This window comes from Apodemus sylvaticus, chromosome 2, assembly GCF_947179515.1.
Source record: "Apodemus sylvaticus chromosome 2, mApoSyl1.1, whole genome shotgun sequence".
In the NCBI taxonomy this organism is placed as follows: Eukaryota; Metazoa; Chordata; class Mammalia; order Rodentia; family Muridae; genus Apodemus; species Apodemus sylvaticus.
The window spans coordinates 116,971,006-116,987,713 of record NC_067473.1 but is presented as its reverse complement, the minus strand read 5'-3'; the positions used below and the strand labels follow the sequence as shown (position 1 = coordinate 116,987,713).

The window sequence follows — 16,708 nt, the reverse complement described above, 5'->3', positions numbered from 1 at the left end:
ACTCTTCTCGCTCCTGCCTTCAGGTCCCTCAGCATTAGGCCAGAACTCAGTATAGAAATGCCAGAGCCTCCCTGAAGAAAAGGTGTGTGTTCTCAGAGAAACTGATTCGGGAAACAGATCTTTGTCCATTCCAGATTCACTCCTCCCCCTTAGCAACAGCCTGAGTCCCTGTGATGTGGAAGTTTCCCCTGACCTTGATTTTTATTTTTAATTTTTCCATTTAATATATTAATATATTGATATAATTCATATATTTTAATATATTCATTTAAAGGTATTTTTATTTAGGTTTTTGGAGATAGAATGTCACTATATAGTCTTGGAACTCAGTATATAGATCTGGTTGCCTTCAAACTCACGGAGCTCTACCCATCTCTGCTTCCTGAATGCTGGGATGAAGGGCTCACCTGGCTCAATACATGTAATTTTTTAAAAAGATTTATTTATTTATTTCTGTGAGTACATCGCCGTCTGTAGACACACCAGTAGAGGACATCAGATCCTACTATAGATGGTTGTGACCCACCATGTGGTTGCTGGGAATTGAACTCAACTCAGGACCTCTGGGAGAACAGTCAGTGCTTTTAACCTCTGAGCCATCTCTCCAGCCCAATATATGTAATTTTTGAAACTGTCTTAGATCTACCCTCGTGGAGACCGAGGATCCTGATGTCGTGTAGGATCTCTGTGTGAATGAGAGAGCTGTGGTCTCTCCCCCCTCCCCCCACTAAACTGAGGATTGTGATGCTGATAACACAACTCAGTCAGGGTCTCATGTCTGGTGGGCCTCTGAGTGAGACCTTTTGCTGCTTTGTTTCAGTTGTGGAAGGGAGTTGCCGAGGAAGAGAAACACTCAGGTTCAATAGTGGGGCTGGGGTTGGGGGACGTCCATAGAGACCAGGGGTGTGGCCAAGGTGACCAGGGTCCTCACTGGGCCGCAGGCTGGTAAGTAGAGTGCTGTTTTAGAGCTAGCCTTGGCTCTGCTGTTAGAACTGTTAAAAAGCCACTTACGAGGCAGGTGAGGTGGCATATACCTGTAATCCCAGCACTTGGGATGTGGAGGCTGGAGGGTCAGGAGTTCAAGGCCAGCCTCAGCTACATTATGAATTTAAGGCAAACTTGAGCTGCACATCTCAAAACGTGAGGGAGGAGAAGGCAGTGTCAACACTTCTCAACGTTGCCTGTGAGGCAGGCATCTTGAGGAGGGGACACAAGCGGGGTCCTGCTCCAGTCCTGCCATGATCAGCATAGAGCTCACGCACCCACTGGCTTGCCGGCAACCCTGGAAGTTCTCCCCGCTCTGCCTTGCCGGCGCTGGGATTGTTAACATGGCCTGAATCTTTTCTGGGTTCTGGGGATTTGAGCTTAGCACCTGAGGCTCGCCAGGCAGGCCAGCTCTTTATCGACAGAACCATCTCTCGCCCTTACAGAGTTCTTCAGGGGACACAGCGAGGATCTTAGACAAGACCAGAGGAGGCTCCTGTGGCCTATGGGAGGCCCAGGAGAGAGAGAGGCTGCTGCTGTATATTCAGTGCCCCTCTCCAGGGAGAGACTCTAGGGAGAGACTGGAGTGAGGGAGTCTTCCATGAGTGTGACCCCAGGCCACGCACCACAGCTTAAGACCAACTGGTCTTTCCAGAAGCCTCTTGCTGGCCTCCTTGACTGTGCCTGGTCTTGTCTCCTGTCTGGGGTCCTTCAGACCAGGCCTCAGATCTTATTGTCTCCATTTCTCAGCGTCCCCTTGGCAGAGCAGCCAGTGTCTTCAGAGGCAGGTAGCCACCATGCTTTCCCTGGCCCCTTCTTTCCCTATCCGTCCTCTTCCTCCTTCCTCACCACAGGACCTTTGCACAGCCACCTCCTCTCCTCCCTCATTTTATTTGAGTGCCAGTACAAATGTCAACTCACAGTCTTCCCGGCCTGCCCGTCACTCTCCAGCCGCTGTCCCGTGCTCTGAGTCACGCTGCCCTCTTATCTTCAGAGGGCAGCTTGTGTTTTCCTCAAGTGAACATTCCACCAGGGCTCTGATCACAAAAGGGATGATGCCCCGGGAGGCTCTGCCTAGCACCCAGAACAGAGCCTGGTGCCCAGGCCCTGCTCGGCAACACCCGCTCTCAGAAAGAGACTTTAGGCTCAGCCCTGAGACAGGCGACAGTCTCCATGGCCACATGACCCAAACAATGAGAGTGAGGCTTTTACTAAAAATTAAAGACTTGCCTGGCATAGTGCACACCTGGGATCTCAGAACTCAGGAGGCTGAGGCAGGAGAGTGGCCCAAAAAGTTTGAGGACAGCTTGGAGGGGAGAGATCTAAAAGCTAATATTTAGTGTGATGTCACATGCATACATAAAGGAAGATACCGCAGTATGAAGAACCTAGACCCTGCTGGCTCTGAGGCCTTCAGTGCCCTGCCCACAAGAGCTGCCACCAGCACTAAGGACGTGCGGGTCTGCCAGAGAGTGCCTGTCCTTTCCTTTTCTGCCTGACAGTTTTGTCTCCTGAGGCTGCGGTTCTATGCACTGTGGTTTAATTTTGCATCATTCTTTTGGGAAATTGTGTAAGTGGAGTTGTTGTGTCCACTCTGTGTTTAGCGCCTTCCACTTAGCACGGGAGCTTTGTCTGTGTCACAGGTGGTTGGGGACACAATCTCTTGCACTGGTCTGAAACAGCAAAGTAGTGGAAACCACCTAAGTGTCCCCAACTGGAGGACAGATTAAAGGATAGCTTAAAAAACAGACAGTGACATAGCAGATTTATGAAGAACGAAGAACAGAAGAGGGAAGGGAGGAGGGAGGGAGAGAGGGAGGGGAAAAGAGAGGGAGGGAGAGAGGGAGGGAAGGAGAGAGGGGGGAAAAGCAGGCAGGCTGACTGGTTGTGTTGTGATCGTCTCACGGAAGCAGAAGAATCGGGAGTTAAGGTCGGCCTGGTCTATATAGTAAGTTCTAGGACAGCCTGAGTGCATAGTGAGACCCTATCTAGAAAGAAGGAAAGAAAAGACAGACCAATGAACAGACAGACAGACAGACAGACAGTGATTATACAGCGCAGAAGGGGAAATTGCCCGTGTGACCCACAGAGGGTGTTTGAAGGCACGTTCCTCATAAGCTTATTCATTTATTTTATTTATTTTGTATTTTGAGACAGGGTCTCACTCTGATGCTCAGGCTAGCAATAGATTCACAGCTATCCTCCTGCCTCAGCCTCTAAATTCTAGGAATCTTATTTTTATGGTTTTTTTTGGACTGGCTTGGTTTTCTCTAGTTTCCCCGAGATGAGCAGCACTTATGGCTCCAATACCTGAAAACAAAGAAAGAAACAACACAAACCCACTGAAAAGAATTTAAACCTTCAAAGAATTAACATGGAAATAAAAACAAGTAATGAAAGGAAAGGATTTGGAATTTGGGGGAAATGCTAGGGATTTTTCCCCCTATGGGTTTATTTTAAAGCCAGTTATGTCTCCTCTACTTGTTTGGTAATTTTTTTTCTATTTTCATAAGTTAATTAGAAACAAATGTTTCCAGCCACAGTTAACATGTGTCTGAGATTCACTGGCCAAGGCCTGTCTGCTGCCTGAAGCAGGCAGCCTGAGTTCATGCCTCTCCACTGTCTGGTCACATGTCCAGCTGACTGGATTGTGGGCTGTGGGGTCCTTCAAATCTGAGCAATACCAATCACAGTAACCCCTACTGTCTTAGTGTTGGTGTGAGTGTGTGTGTGTGTGTGTGTGTGTGTATGTGTGTGTGTGTGTGTGTAGATAAAACATCTCTGGAGGTGTTTTTGTGAGAGTAGAAACATTCTCCACCCCGCACATCCAATGATGCACTGGGGAATTCCCTCAGAGAGCCACCCATGCCAGGACCTCACCTCCTGAAAATGCCCCAGTGCTCCTCCAATAGTCCTCCCCACTGCCTGCCAGCCTTTCTTCCTGAACCTGGGGCAGCAGAGTCCCCAGGACACCCATCCCCATCAGACAGCCATCCCCATCAGACAGCCATCCCCATCAGACAGCCATCCCCATCAGACAGCCACCCCATCAGACAACCTCCCCCATCAGACAACCACCCCATCAGACAGCCATCCCCATCAGACAGCCTCCCCATCAGACAGCCACCCCATCAGACAGCCTCCTCATCAGACAGCCTCGCCCCTGAGAAGACTTCCTTCATCAAATAGCTTCTTTCATCATCCTGTCTCTGCCTAAGCAAATGGCCTCCTCCATCAGGCCTTGTCTAGTCTCCAATCCTGAGCTTTTGGACTATACAATGGAATGGGATAGCAAAGAAGAGGGGCTGATGCTGCCTCTGCCCTTGTTTGCTGAGTCTTCAGTGGGGCTTCTGTGGGGCAGGCAGCAGGGCTTCGACGGGTTCTTTATCTGCTATGCCAAAAGCCAGTGCTGGCTGTAAGATAAAGACACTTTCCTTCCCCTCCTGAATAAACTCAAGGCTGAGGGCAGGATCTTTGCCGCCCTCATCTCAGTGTCCCAGGTCCCGTCTCCATCCCCTCCCCCACCCCGCACATCTTCCCACTTCCTGGGTCACTTACTGCTGACATCTGCACTTATGGTATGAGCTTTGTTTTTATTTATGCCAAAGAAAAATCTCAAATAATTTACAACACAGGTTTTGTTTGAGTGTCATCTACTTCCCTGGCCACCCGAAACATCCTCAAAGGACACAGGAGGCCCGCCTCACCGGCCTCTGTCCTCCAAGTCCAGGCACCTCTCCGTTGGTAGCAACCTGGCTGGTCCTTGTAAAAGTCCACTCTAAGGAGCCTCAGTCAGGCAATGTGGTCCTTGCTGGTCCCCAACCCCACACAAACATGGAGAGCACACTGGGCCTCACTCAGGCCTGCTGCTTCCCCTCTAACCCAACTCCCTGTGGGCAGATTAAATGAGTGACAGTCACAGTGGCCCCCTCAAAACCCAGCCAGGAAGGTCTAACCCAAGGCTGTTTGGCATCAGTGGATTTGCCAGCTTCTGCCATCTCTTGTCAACTACCTCGGTGTCTTTTCAGTGGCAGAGGACCAGACAGGCCAGGCCAGGTCACTCACCGGAGCACTAGGGCGGCCACTCCCCTAGCACCCACGGGGAGGAGACACACTTGTGCCCTTTGGTCTGGCTCCAGTCGTCTTGGAGTCTTCTGATAAGGGGACCTCTGTGAGCTGGCCTTGAAGCAAGCCCTGCACACGTGAGGCCAAACTCCTGTCTTGTGACTGCATTCGGAGTTTGTCGCCCCACCTCGTTTGCTGCCAAGGGCCACCCGTGCCCTGAGGCACCGAGGAGTGAAATTAATTGCTTCTAGGTCGGTTTTTCACAGACCAGGGGTGAGCAATCCAGAAACTCCTGTCAGTATTTCAGAATTGAGCAAATAAAGAACCTGGAACCTGACTCCTCCCTGTGAGCAGAAGGATTTACAAAGACAGAAAGGAAAGAGTTAGAAAGATGGACGACAGCCCTGGGCTTACTACACTGGGTCACGGGGAACCCGTAGTTCTGATATATACAGAAAGAAATAACAGCACTATTCCCTGGGAGGGGCTGGAACCGTGGCTCAGTGGTCAGCGCCACTCTTGCAAAGAACCCAGGTTCAGTTCCCAGCACTCGTGACTGATGGCTTTTAGCCAATAGTAGCTCAGGCTCTGAGGGACTGGATCCCCTCCTCTGCCTCCTTGGGAATGTACACATATACACACATGCTCTCATAAAGACACAGATACACACAGTTAATAGTATTTTTTCTTTTCTTATTTGTTTATTTATTTATTTATTTATTTATTTATTTATTTATTTATTACATCATGATCACAGACCTCACTCCCTCCTCTCCTCCCAGTCCCACCCTTACAAAGCCCTCCCCCCATTACTCCCTCCTTCTCCTCAGAGAAGGGGAAGCCCCCCTTGGGTACCGCCTCACCCTGGGACATCCAGTTCCAGCAGGACTAAGCACCTCCTCTCCCACTGCCTGTGAAGCAGTCCATTTAGGGGAAGGGGATCCAATGGCAGGCAACAGAAAGAGTGTCCCCTCTGATTGTTCAGACTCACAGCCAGACATCAGGTGGAGCTTGGGGAGTCTTGAGGAGAAGTTGGGGATAGCACTGAGCAGGCTGGGGGCATCAAGGAAACCACAAGAAGACACAAGAAGACCTACAGAGTCAACTACCCTGGGCCTGTGGGGGCTCACAGAGCCTGGGCCACCAACCAAAGAACATGCAGGGGCTGGAGCCAGGCCCTTCACACATTTGGAGGAGATGTTATTTTTGTTTTCTGAAAGAGTGTTTCTCTGTGTAGCCTTAGCTGTGCTGGAACTCACTCTGTAGACCAGGCCTGCCCTTGATCAAACTCAGAGATCTCCCTGCCTCTGCCTCCTGAGTGCTGATGAGTGCTAACGATGAGCCTGGCTAATAATTTCTAATCAATAAATGCACTGTGTGAGTTGTGTGTTTTTCTTTGGCTTTACACTGATTCTCTGACCTAGGGTTAGTGTGCCAGACAGGGACAAGTTAACCTGGAATATTTTAGTATATGCACTGCCGAAGCGAGCACTAACCTGGAATATTCTGACCTAAAAAATAAAGACTCTGATTTTTTTTTTGAAGCAGTGTCTCACATAGCATCACCTTGGCCTCACTAACTAGTTAGAAGATGACCTTGAACTTCTGACCCTCCTACCTCTACCTCCTAAATGCTAGGATTACAGATTATAGATGTAGTCTGCCTTGTCCTCTGTCAGGCAGTGCTGGGGATCGAACCCAGAGCTTTGTGGGTGCTAGACAAGTACGCCACCAACTGAGCCACGACGTCTTCAGGGCCCTTCTCTTCAGTATTGTTTATGTGTGTACTTTTTTGTACTTTTTGAAGTTCTCAGGCAACTTTATTAACATTTAAAAGAAAAACCATGGGCTAGAGAGTTGGCTCAGTGGTTAAGAGCACTGACTGCTCTTCCAGAGGTCCTGAGTTCAAATCCCAGCAACCACATGGTAGCTCACAATCATTTGTAATGAGATCTGATGCCCTCTTCTGGTGCGTGTGAAGACAGCTACCGTGTACTTATAATAAATAAATAAATAAATAAATAAATAAATAAATAAATAAATAAATAAATAAATCAAAGAAAGAAAGAAAGAAAGAAAGAAAGAAAGAAAGAAAGAAAGAAAGAAAGAAAGAAAGAAAGAAAGAAAGGAAGGAAGGAAGGAAGGAAGGAAGGAAGGAAGAAAGAAAAGAAGAAAGAAAGAAAGAAAGAAAGAAAGAAAGAAAGAAAGAAAGAAAGAAAGAAAGAAAGAAAGAAAGAAAGAAAGAAAGAAAGAAAGAAAGAAAGAAAGAAAACATTCCAAGGCAAGGGAACCGTATGCCTCAGCAGCTGACCCGAGGAGAGAGATGGAGAGAGCACAAGGAAAGGCTGTGTTCGGAGTTAAGCTGGCATGGAGGCCATGTTGTGGAAAGCATGCTCTGGCCAGCATCTGAAAGAAAATGACAGAAGAGGACTGTGGGCAACAATGTATGTGTATGTGATAACTTGTAGATGCTTGGCACAGGGAGTGGTACTATTTGGAGGTGTGGCCTTGTTGGAGTAGGTGTACCATTGTGGCCGTGGGCTTTAAGACCCTACTCCTAGCTGCCTGGAAGCAAATATTCTGCTAGCAGCCTTCAAATGAAGATGTAAGACTCAGTTCTGCCTGTATCATGTTGCCTAGATGCTGCCCTGCTCCCGCCTTGATGATGACAGACTGAACCTCTAAATCTGTAAGCCAGCCCCAGTTAAATGCTGTCCTTCTAAGTCTTGCCTTGGTCATGTCTGTTCACAGCAGTAAAACACTAAGTAAGACAGCGTATAACTAGTACTAGGCAAGGTGGCCAAGGCCACACAGACTCTGTCAGTCTCATGGTAACTCTGGAACAACTGCCTGCTTTTCCATTCTTAAGAAAAAGTCTTACTACAAGTCCCAGCTGGCCTCAGACTCAAAGACCTCCTCCTGCCCTGCCATGTAGGATCACAGATGTATTACCAACACCCAAGAGGATTCCAGTTACAATTGAAAAATGTCCCAAGAAGACAGAGGCCAGTTTGGATAGAACCCACGGCCAAATTTGAAACAACCGGCCCACCCAAATGGAGAGCGATACCTCCTGAGAAGCCCAGGTCAGACAGGCGCAGCTGCGCGGTGGGGCTGGGAAGGAACCAGGGAGTGAATCCACCGATGAGGAAAGCCAGTGTCAGCAGGGAAAGAGGACAGAGCTGGAGCGTCCCCACAGAGCCGGGACCCCTCACAGAGAGTGGCTCAGTTTGCAGGGTCATCAAGCTGCAGTAGCTACAGAGAAACATTTACAGAGCCTCAGGGGGTCTCTGTAGGGCACTGACTCATTACAGGGAGAAGTAGTCACCCAAGGGTGGAGGAACTTGGATGACAGTACCCTGAGCAAGCAAACGGGCCAGCATCCCCAGCCCTTGGACAAGTGAGTCCCTGCATCCCTGACATGGTGCCGGAAGGCACACCTTCTCTCCTGGGTGTTCCCACCACATTCATAACGATGAGAAAATAGTAGATTTAGGGATCCTTAGACATTTCAAAGTCATGAAAATGGAGATGGCCTGAGCAAGTGGCAAGTTATCATCAACACAAAAATAGAGTTATTACCTCAAAGGGAATGGAGAGTTTATTCTGGAGCTAATGAGTGGGGAACAGAGGTTTAGGTTACCACAATTTCTGTGTTTCAATGTGGAAGCAGTTTCATGAAGATTTTATAGTAACAGAACAAAGAAAATCATAGATCAAGACCTACACTACACTGGTGAAAACATTAAGTGGGCACTTTCAACAACAGGGGATCTCGGTTATAGGCCTCAGATGCTGTCTGATGAAACTCTTAGCCCTTTGATTGGCAGGAAACTAGGGTTAAGGTAACTCATGCCAAAAGCATTTTTATCTGTTAGTCAGAGGATTTAGGTCTGACAGAGGGAGAGATGAAATGGCTATTTAGTAGGCAAAACATAGCCCAAGATAAATCTTAATTAGGCTCTGATCCCACAACATTCCAACCTCCCTGTGTCACTGAAGTTTTAAGCAGTCAACTGGCCTTTTTGGACATGGCTTCTTTTCAGGAATTCCCATTCGAAAGATGAAAGGGGACTTAAAGGCTAGGGTTGTGGAAGGCCTGGCTAGATGCAAAAGCTTTCAGTTTGATCCTTGGAACTGCATAAATCATACACTGGGTGTGTGGCGAGTGTACAGGCAGGAGGACAGGAATTTCATGGTCTTCTTTCTGGGCAGCGAGTCTAGCCAGTTGGACTCTGGGTTCATCGAGAGACTCTGTGTCAAAAAATAACATGGAATTGATGAGATGGCTGAGCAGCTCAAGGTTCTTGCCACCGAGTCTGCTGACCTGCGTTCAATTCCCAGAACCCACATGGTGGAGGCAGAGAATTAGCTCTACATTACCTCCACACGTACACCCATAAACCCCACACATACACAAAATAAGTAAAATGTAGTAATAAAACATTTAAAATACCATGGAAAGTGACAGCCAGCAGCTAACTCTGGCTACCACATGCATGTGTACCACGCACACAAACATGTACACATGTGATTTACTGATTTTGGTAACTGTTATGCTTATATGGGAGAAAATCTTTTTAAAATAAACAGTTAACAGTATTTCTGATCTGCGGTTTTCAGATGGCTCTTCTCTGTGGGGGAGAATCATAAAGTTAATTCTGTTAACATGAATAACAAGAACTTGCTTTACTGCAACTTTTCTGTAAGCCTGAAATTATTCCAAAAGTTCTACAGTACATTAAACATATACCAAATAAACGCACTCAGCTTGGTCTAGCCTACTGCAGTGGTGCTGGTGGTCCTGGTGACCGGTGGGTGGAGCTGTGATCAGAGGAAGTGGAGTTTCAGAGCTTCTCAATGCGGGGTGTCCCAGGCTGGGGCACTGAAGGTCAGTGCTCCGGCCTGGGTCTGGGTGGGGCCTGGGTGGGGCTTGGGTGGGGCCTGAGAGTCTATGCTAGCTAAGATGCCAGGCAGGCCTGATGTGCCTATCTGCTGTGATTGACACACGGGCAAGACAAAGCGCCAGTGTAATTTGGTCCAGGCAGCTGCACACTGAAAGAACAGGTGAGCTCTTGCCCCGTCTTCCCGTGAGAGTCTGGTATGCCACCAAGGTTAAACCTTCTCCTTATCCCAATGCCTCCAAATCTCAGCCTCCCTCTTCATTCCACAGTCCATCATCCTCCGCTGGCAAGGCCAGTAGTGTCCAGGATTGGAAGCTCACTGTAAATGCAGTGCAAATGTGCCTCCCAGGGTTATGGCCAAACCCACTGCTTTTCTCCTTGCTTCTGCTTTGGGCACTGGGTCCCGATCCCTGGAGAGCAGCCCTGGAATTTTGCCCATGAGAACAAACTGGTTTTCTTGTAGTCTTCTGAGGCACTCACTGTCTCACACAGCCCAGGATGAGCTCCTGCTTTTGCAGCGAGGCTGGCCTCAAACCACTGATTCTCTGGCTCCCGTTTCTTCGTGCTGTCGTTAGAGCTGGGTATACACATACACACTCAGCTTATGGAATACTGAAGATTGGACCCAGGGCCTCCTGCCGCATGCCAGGCTTCTACCGCAGAGCCACGGCCACAGCCTCCGCCACCAACCACATTTAATTAGTCTCACGCCTGGGAAACACCTGCTTTAGTCCGTGTGGGTCTCTGGCACTCCGTGGTTCCTTCCTTGATGGTGGTCGTTTGGAAGGCCCTTCCTGGGTGTGTGTGGGGGGGTCATGGGTGTGTAAGGGGGCTATCTCCTCATTGAGAGGTGCCAGCCCAGGCTCTCCTTACTCAAAGCCAAGGTACAGTAGTCTCACAAGTTGCAGAGATGCCCACAGGAATTTACCCAGGGCAGAACTCAGCCCCTTTCTGTGTAAGAGAAGGGCAGGGACATTTTGAGTTAGTGTCCCAGAATTCCGGCCTGGCTACTCAATTCCTATGTGCCCTTCTCACCTCCACCCACTCTTCACCCACCCTCCTTTGGCCTAGAAAGAGGCTAGTAGGATCTGAAGGGCCTAGCGAAAAATAGGTCACAGGGAGGTGCCACTGGGCTTGTACCCTAGAGAGAGGGCTAGGCCCAGGGTGACACCAGCATTCTTCAGACCTCCAAAGAAATGGGGGGAGGGCGGGGTCTAGGTCCTCTGTGGGACCATGCTCTGTTATCCAGCCTTCCTGTCCACACCTATTCACCCATGCCCTGGGGTTAATTCCAGTTAATTCTGGGCTTGGCTGCCCAGAACCAGGCTTTAGTGAACCCTAGGAATTAGATCCCGAGTCAGGCTGGTACTAGGAAAGAGAGGCCAAGGAGAATGTCACTGCTGTTGTGATCAGCTCGGAAGTCATCGGGCTTCTCAGGAAGAGGGGTCAGCCACGCTTCCTGCCTCCTACTCAGATAGCCACAGGCAGTGGAGTAGCCAGCTGCTTCCTGGGCCTGGAGAAAGGGGCCTGGCAGGACAACGCCGGCCAGGTGTGTAGGACAGGCCTGTTAGCCCAGGTACTCAGGAGACTCGGGCAAGATCACAAGTTTAATGCCTAATGGAGCTGCAGAATGAGTTCGAGGCCAGCCTAGGCAATCTAATGGGCCACTATATTGGAATCTAAGTATTTAAAAAAGAAGTGGGGCCTTAGCCCAGTAGTGGAATGGTTGCCTGGCATTGTGTGGGGCCCTAGGTTCAATTCCCAATATTACCATGTAAAAGAGAGGCTCCCCAAAACTCTGCCCCCAACTCCCTGAAGCCAGTAGACCCTTTGCACACCCGAACTTCTGGCCTTGTGCCAGCTTCCTGAGCTCAGCTTGGAAGGCATGGGCTCCACAATTCGGAATACATCTGCTCCTCTCTGGAGCCTCCAGCCTACTCCCCAAAGCCTGGTGAGCTTTCACTTTCTCAGAAAAGGCAGGAAGGTGCAGCAGGACAAGCAGGACAAGAGAGGAAGCCCATCCCAGGCTTAGGAAGGCCCTCCCCTCCCCGAAAATGAGGTATCCCATGGCCAAGCTGCCCCCAGCTGCAGCTGCCAGAGTCCCAGACCTTCCCAGGGTCTCCCCACATGCCCATGCCTGTCTCCTGGCCCTATCTCTACCTCGAAGCCAGGTTCTCTGGGCACCAGTAAGAACCTATTTGTTTGGCAGAAACTTCTTGATCCCCAAGCCAAAAAACACCTCACAAATTAGCCTTGGTCACTTCTGAGCACAAGGGACAATTTGTATCTAAAAGGTTGTAGATTAAAATGAAGGAATCAGAAGGAGTTAGAAGGGATGAGAGGAATCAAAAGTTCAGATATCTGCAGCTGAGTCCACCTTAGATCCCACTGAACTCCATCTTTCTTTTGAGGTCTGCTGTGTTTTCCTCTCCCCTCCATCTCTGTCAGGACTATTGAGCACATGACATTTTTTTCCATGAACAGATCTTTATTGGTCTTTTGAGATAATTGAATTATTGACACAGGCTCCATGAGATTCAAGGCAAGGGACAGGAGGGAACATCCTTGTGCAGGTAGAAGGACTCAGAGGGAGGACTCCCAGAGCAGCTGTCAGTCTCCTCCAAGGATCTGGACAGCGAGGGTCTTAGCCAGGACCAGGCTCAGCTCAGCAGGCTTGGGGACAGGAAAGTAACTGAGCCATACTTCAGGGGATCTAAAAGGGGTCCCCCGCTCTCTCTCAAGGTAGATATTCCTAACTTCCTCAGAAGTTCCTGCCAGCCTTGGAAGCCTTTGCAGACTCTGGGGACACTACTTGAGGAGACCAAGCTGGCCTCCCTCCCCAAACAAAGGCAAGGCCCCTGTAGAAAGAGGGAAACTGAGAACAAGTGTAAAGACTGGCCCGGTTCCAAGGGCATCTGCTCCCCCCAACACAAGGCCCCCCTACCAATGCTGGGGACAAGAAATGGGGTTTCTTAGTGGGAGCCCTCCGGTGCAGACTCCTCCTCCTCAATGAGCTCCAGGTCAAATATATCCTCCAAGTTGTTTCCAACAGGAAGCAGGTGGAACTTCTTCCCCTTCAGGGTGCAGGTGCGGTGTTCGAAGTCCAGCACGGCATTGTGGTCCTGCAGCACGTCAGTGCCAATAATGGCCTCTTCTGCACTCGCGTTGGCCACCAGAAACTCGGCCTTCAGCTTCAGCTTGCCCAGGATCATCTCTGTGTCCCACACACCCAAGATCTTCATCTCTGCCCCGTTGGCCACCTTGACCACGTTTTCAAAAGGGCGAAGCGTATCCAGGTCACCATCAGTGACCTCCTCCCATAAGGCTGGGTGAACCACAGACACCTGAGCCCCAGAGTCCACCAGGAACCTCACAGGCACGTGGCCAATCTTCCCTCTAAGGTAGTAGCCCTTACCCATGCTGTTGGCAAACACAATCTCTTTGGGCTGACTGTGGGCCACCCCAAGGCCCCCAAAGGCCTTCAGGAGGGCTTCCTTCACAATACCGTAATCGTCCTGGGCCTGGGAATTGAGTCCATTGTAGACATCCAGGGCATCTCCCCTGAGAGACTCTTTCAGGAACCTTAGTTTGGTGGCATGGTCCCAGTGGTTGAGGTCATCGATGACTTCAAAGCGGTGCAGCCAAAGGCTGGGAGCTACGTTAGCACCATCGAAAGGTTCTGGAATGAAGGCATGCTCCCGGCGTCCTTCCTTGCTTCTGGCTCCACTGGCAGCCATCCTTCTGCTCACCTCTGGAAGTTCAGCAGAGACACAAGCCAAGTAAAGAAACGCACAGAAGAGTGTGGGCGCAATCACGCTGGAGAGCGAGGGCTCTGTTGCCGGCTGGGCCGTGTTCTTGCCCGGCCTGAACAAGTTGAAGGGAGCCGGAACGAAGTGTCGGGCTGGCTGCTGGTCACAAAGGCAGGCTGGCTGTGTTCTGCTTGTTCTGCACGGCCTTTTTGATGCCCAGCCTGGGCCCCCAGGGCTCCTCATTCTCCTTTGTTCTAGAAGCTCCACCCCTCGCCCCGCCCTCCTGCCAGCATCTTGCCTGACTAGCATGATCGGTGCCTCACCCTCAAAATCCATCCACGGGACACCTGCCAGCCCACCTAGTGAGAAAGGCAGTCTCTGTCAGGGGATGGGGTGGCGACGGGACCCTCCCCAGCCTATGTCCCAGAATAACCCAGATTAGGATACGGGTGTGGTGACATTCAGATACTTATCATTAGTCAGAGAAGGAGACAGGAAGGAGGTCTCTACCTGCTTCAGAAGAGGGGACCCCTTTGGCTTCACCCCACCTACAGGCAAAGAGATGGCACCTACATCTCTCACAGTGTGCACTGATAAGGTGACTCATATATTCTAAATTAAGTGTGAATCCTGTGAGATTTCCTGGAGAAGAGAACAGAGTCAAGAAAGCATACAAATCTATCATCTGCCTCTACCACCTGTCCGTGGTCGACCTTTCAACCAACCTACCTGTATCTCTGTCTCCCTGTCTATCTTGATCGCCTATCCATCACATACCTATCATCTATTATGCATCTTTATTTATCCACCTATCTGTATTTGTCTGTCTCAACCTTCTATCAACCTATTTATATGTTATCTATTTACCTGTCTCTAAGATCTATCAATCATATATCTATCTACTATCTATCTACCTATCTGCATGTCCATCATCTATCTCTTTATTTTGCTTTTTTGAGACGGGGTCTTCCTGTGTAGCCCTGGATAGCCTAGAATTCACAGCTATTCTGCCTCAGTCTCCCAAGTGCTGGGATCACAGAAGTGCCCCCTCACAATCCTGGCCACAGACTGGTTCTAAGTGAGTTAGGACTCTCCCTCATACGTAACGCTTTTATATAAGCATATTTTACTGTGCTCATTCTCGCTACTGGCCGCTCCTAACTCAGAGGCAGCCATGGTAGGGCTAGGCCTCTGCCTATGGGTACCAGAAATAGGTAGGCAGAAATCTTGATCTTCAGGGAGTGACGTCCTGAGTCCAGGGTCAGACTCCAGTTCTCAGTAGGCCTTGTGCCCAGCTCCTTGAGTGCTGCACCCTCCCTCTGTGGCCTCCCTGCCTTCTAGAAGGCCCTCCAAGAGCTCCTACCCACCCTGTTCTCTCATCTGAAAAGCAGCGGAGACTCAATGGAGTTGTTCTCAGTGGACAGGGCCTGGGAGGCTCTGGCCAGATGATGTTGTCATGGTGACCCCTTACTCCCTCCACTGTTGGGGTCATGGACAGTCATGACTATGTCCCCGACAACCACAGAGTAAATCTGTGGCCTCAAGGGCTCAAGCTGGCCTGTGCATGCATGAGACAGGGACTGTGGAAGGGTCTCAGTTTTATGTCACTGAGCAAATGTAATCTTTTCCAAGGAGCTCTCTACCCGTCCCTGTGTGAGGGAAGCCTCTGGCTGAACACGTGTTCTATTCTGTCTTATGTTTGTTCACAAGTCCTCCTGCAGTGAACTGAGGCTGGGGCACACTAACTTGGGGTTCATGACTGTCTCTTGCTCCTCTAGAAACTTATCCTGGGACACAGGGTAGGCTCTTCCCCACAGGGCCGCAGGCCAGCTATATGCAGTCACAGAGATCAGAACAGGTCAGTGGGTCACCTATGGCTGTTGACAACTTACTGAGCCTGCCCCTGGCTCTCAGACTATCCATCACTCACTCAGCACCTAGCTGAGGCCTCTGTCCTGCCTCCGTACAGCCCCAGGGTCCCCACCACTCGGCAAGCCCCTCAGCACCTTCCTGACCCGGTGAGCCAACAGAGATGCATGTGGTAAACACCTCTCATCACAGCTGCCTGACTGAGGTGGGGCCAGGGTAGCATGCCAGGAACCCAAGGGAGTGGAATCGATTTCTGGAAAGGTATCAGGAGAAGGTGGGTCTCTGAGGCAATTGTGCAATGAACCACATGTGTCCAGAGACGGGTCCTAGCCACCCACAGGACCAGGAAGCCCCTCCTGCCAGAGAGATGCTTGTGGAGGGACTCAGAGTCCCGGGGGAGAGCATAACCCCATCATCACACCAGAGATCTGCTCCTGCGCCATCCTGGCTCCTCAGGGTGCGTCACCTTGCACACCCCTGGAGGTGGGATGAGTGAGGATGTGGTTCCCAAGGGGGAGTAGGGTGGACAGCCGGGAGAGGTCTGGAAGTCAGAGCTCCTGCTCCAGCAGTCATAGCACAGCACAAATGAAGACAGAGATGGAGCGGAGGTAGAAGGGCTGCCCTCCACTCAGCACTTGTGCTGCTGATGGTCTCTGTACAGGACAGTGGCCATGGCAGATAGTGAGATAGATTGCTAAGGGCTCGGGAAGTTTCTGAGTTACCTGCTCAGTGGATTCATAGCTTAAAATTGGATGCAGTGGGCTGTTGACGCAACAGAAACTGACAAACGCCAATTTTGGAATTTTTCCCCCTTAAAAACTGATTTATCCCTGCATGAACTCAATAGCAGGCTCCGGCCCCACTCTTCTCCCGCCTCCAGACCCCAGAGCACTTCCCTAGTGTCTGTGCTTAGGTGGCCGTGGCTTGTAGTGGGTAGCTTCTGGGTACCAGTTACTTTGCCAGAGTCACATGGTTTCTGTCATTGCTAGCTGAATGCAGGGCCCGTTTTTGGCTAGTCATGGGAACAAGACCCAAACTCATCAGGGAAGGTGAGAGCCACTACCTCCTGGCAGAACCCAGGACATCAAGTGTAATTATTGACCAATATAGACAGGTATTGGGGCTAGGGAGGGACAC

At 50.2% G+C, this 16,708-nt stretch overlaps 1 protein-coding gene across 1 annotated transcript; it reads right to left on the bottom strand.

The window, feature by feature from the left end:
• Nucleotides 1-12,925: 12,925 nt before the first annotated feature.
• Asprv1 (aspartic peptidase retroviral like 1) lies at nt 12,926-13,945 on the bottom strand. The gene has a single exon (XM_052174228.1). It carries the CDS (start codon nt 13,943-13,945, stop codon nt 12,926-12,928), a length of 1,020 nt encoding a protein of 339 aa, XP_052030188.1.
• Between the last annotated feature and the right edge of the window lie 2,763 nt (nt 13,946-16,708).

Bases quoted from the DNA above. Each gene is read 5' to 3' on its own strand.
- Asprv1 (XM_052174228.1), bottom strand. From the start codon at position 13,945: ATGAGGAGCCCTGGGGGCCCAGGCTGGGCATCAAAAAGGCCGTGCAGA.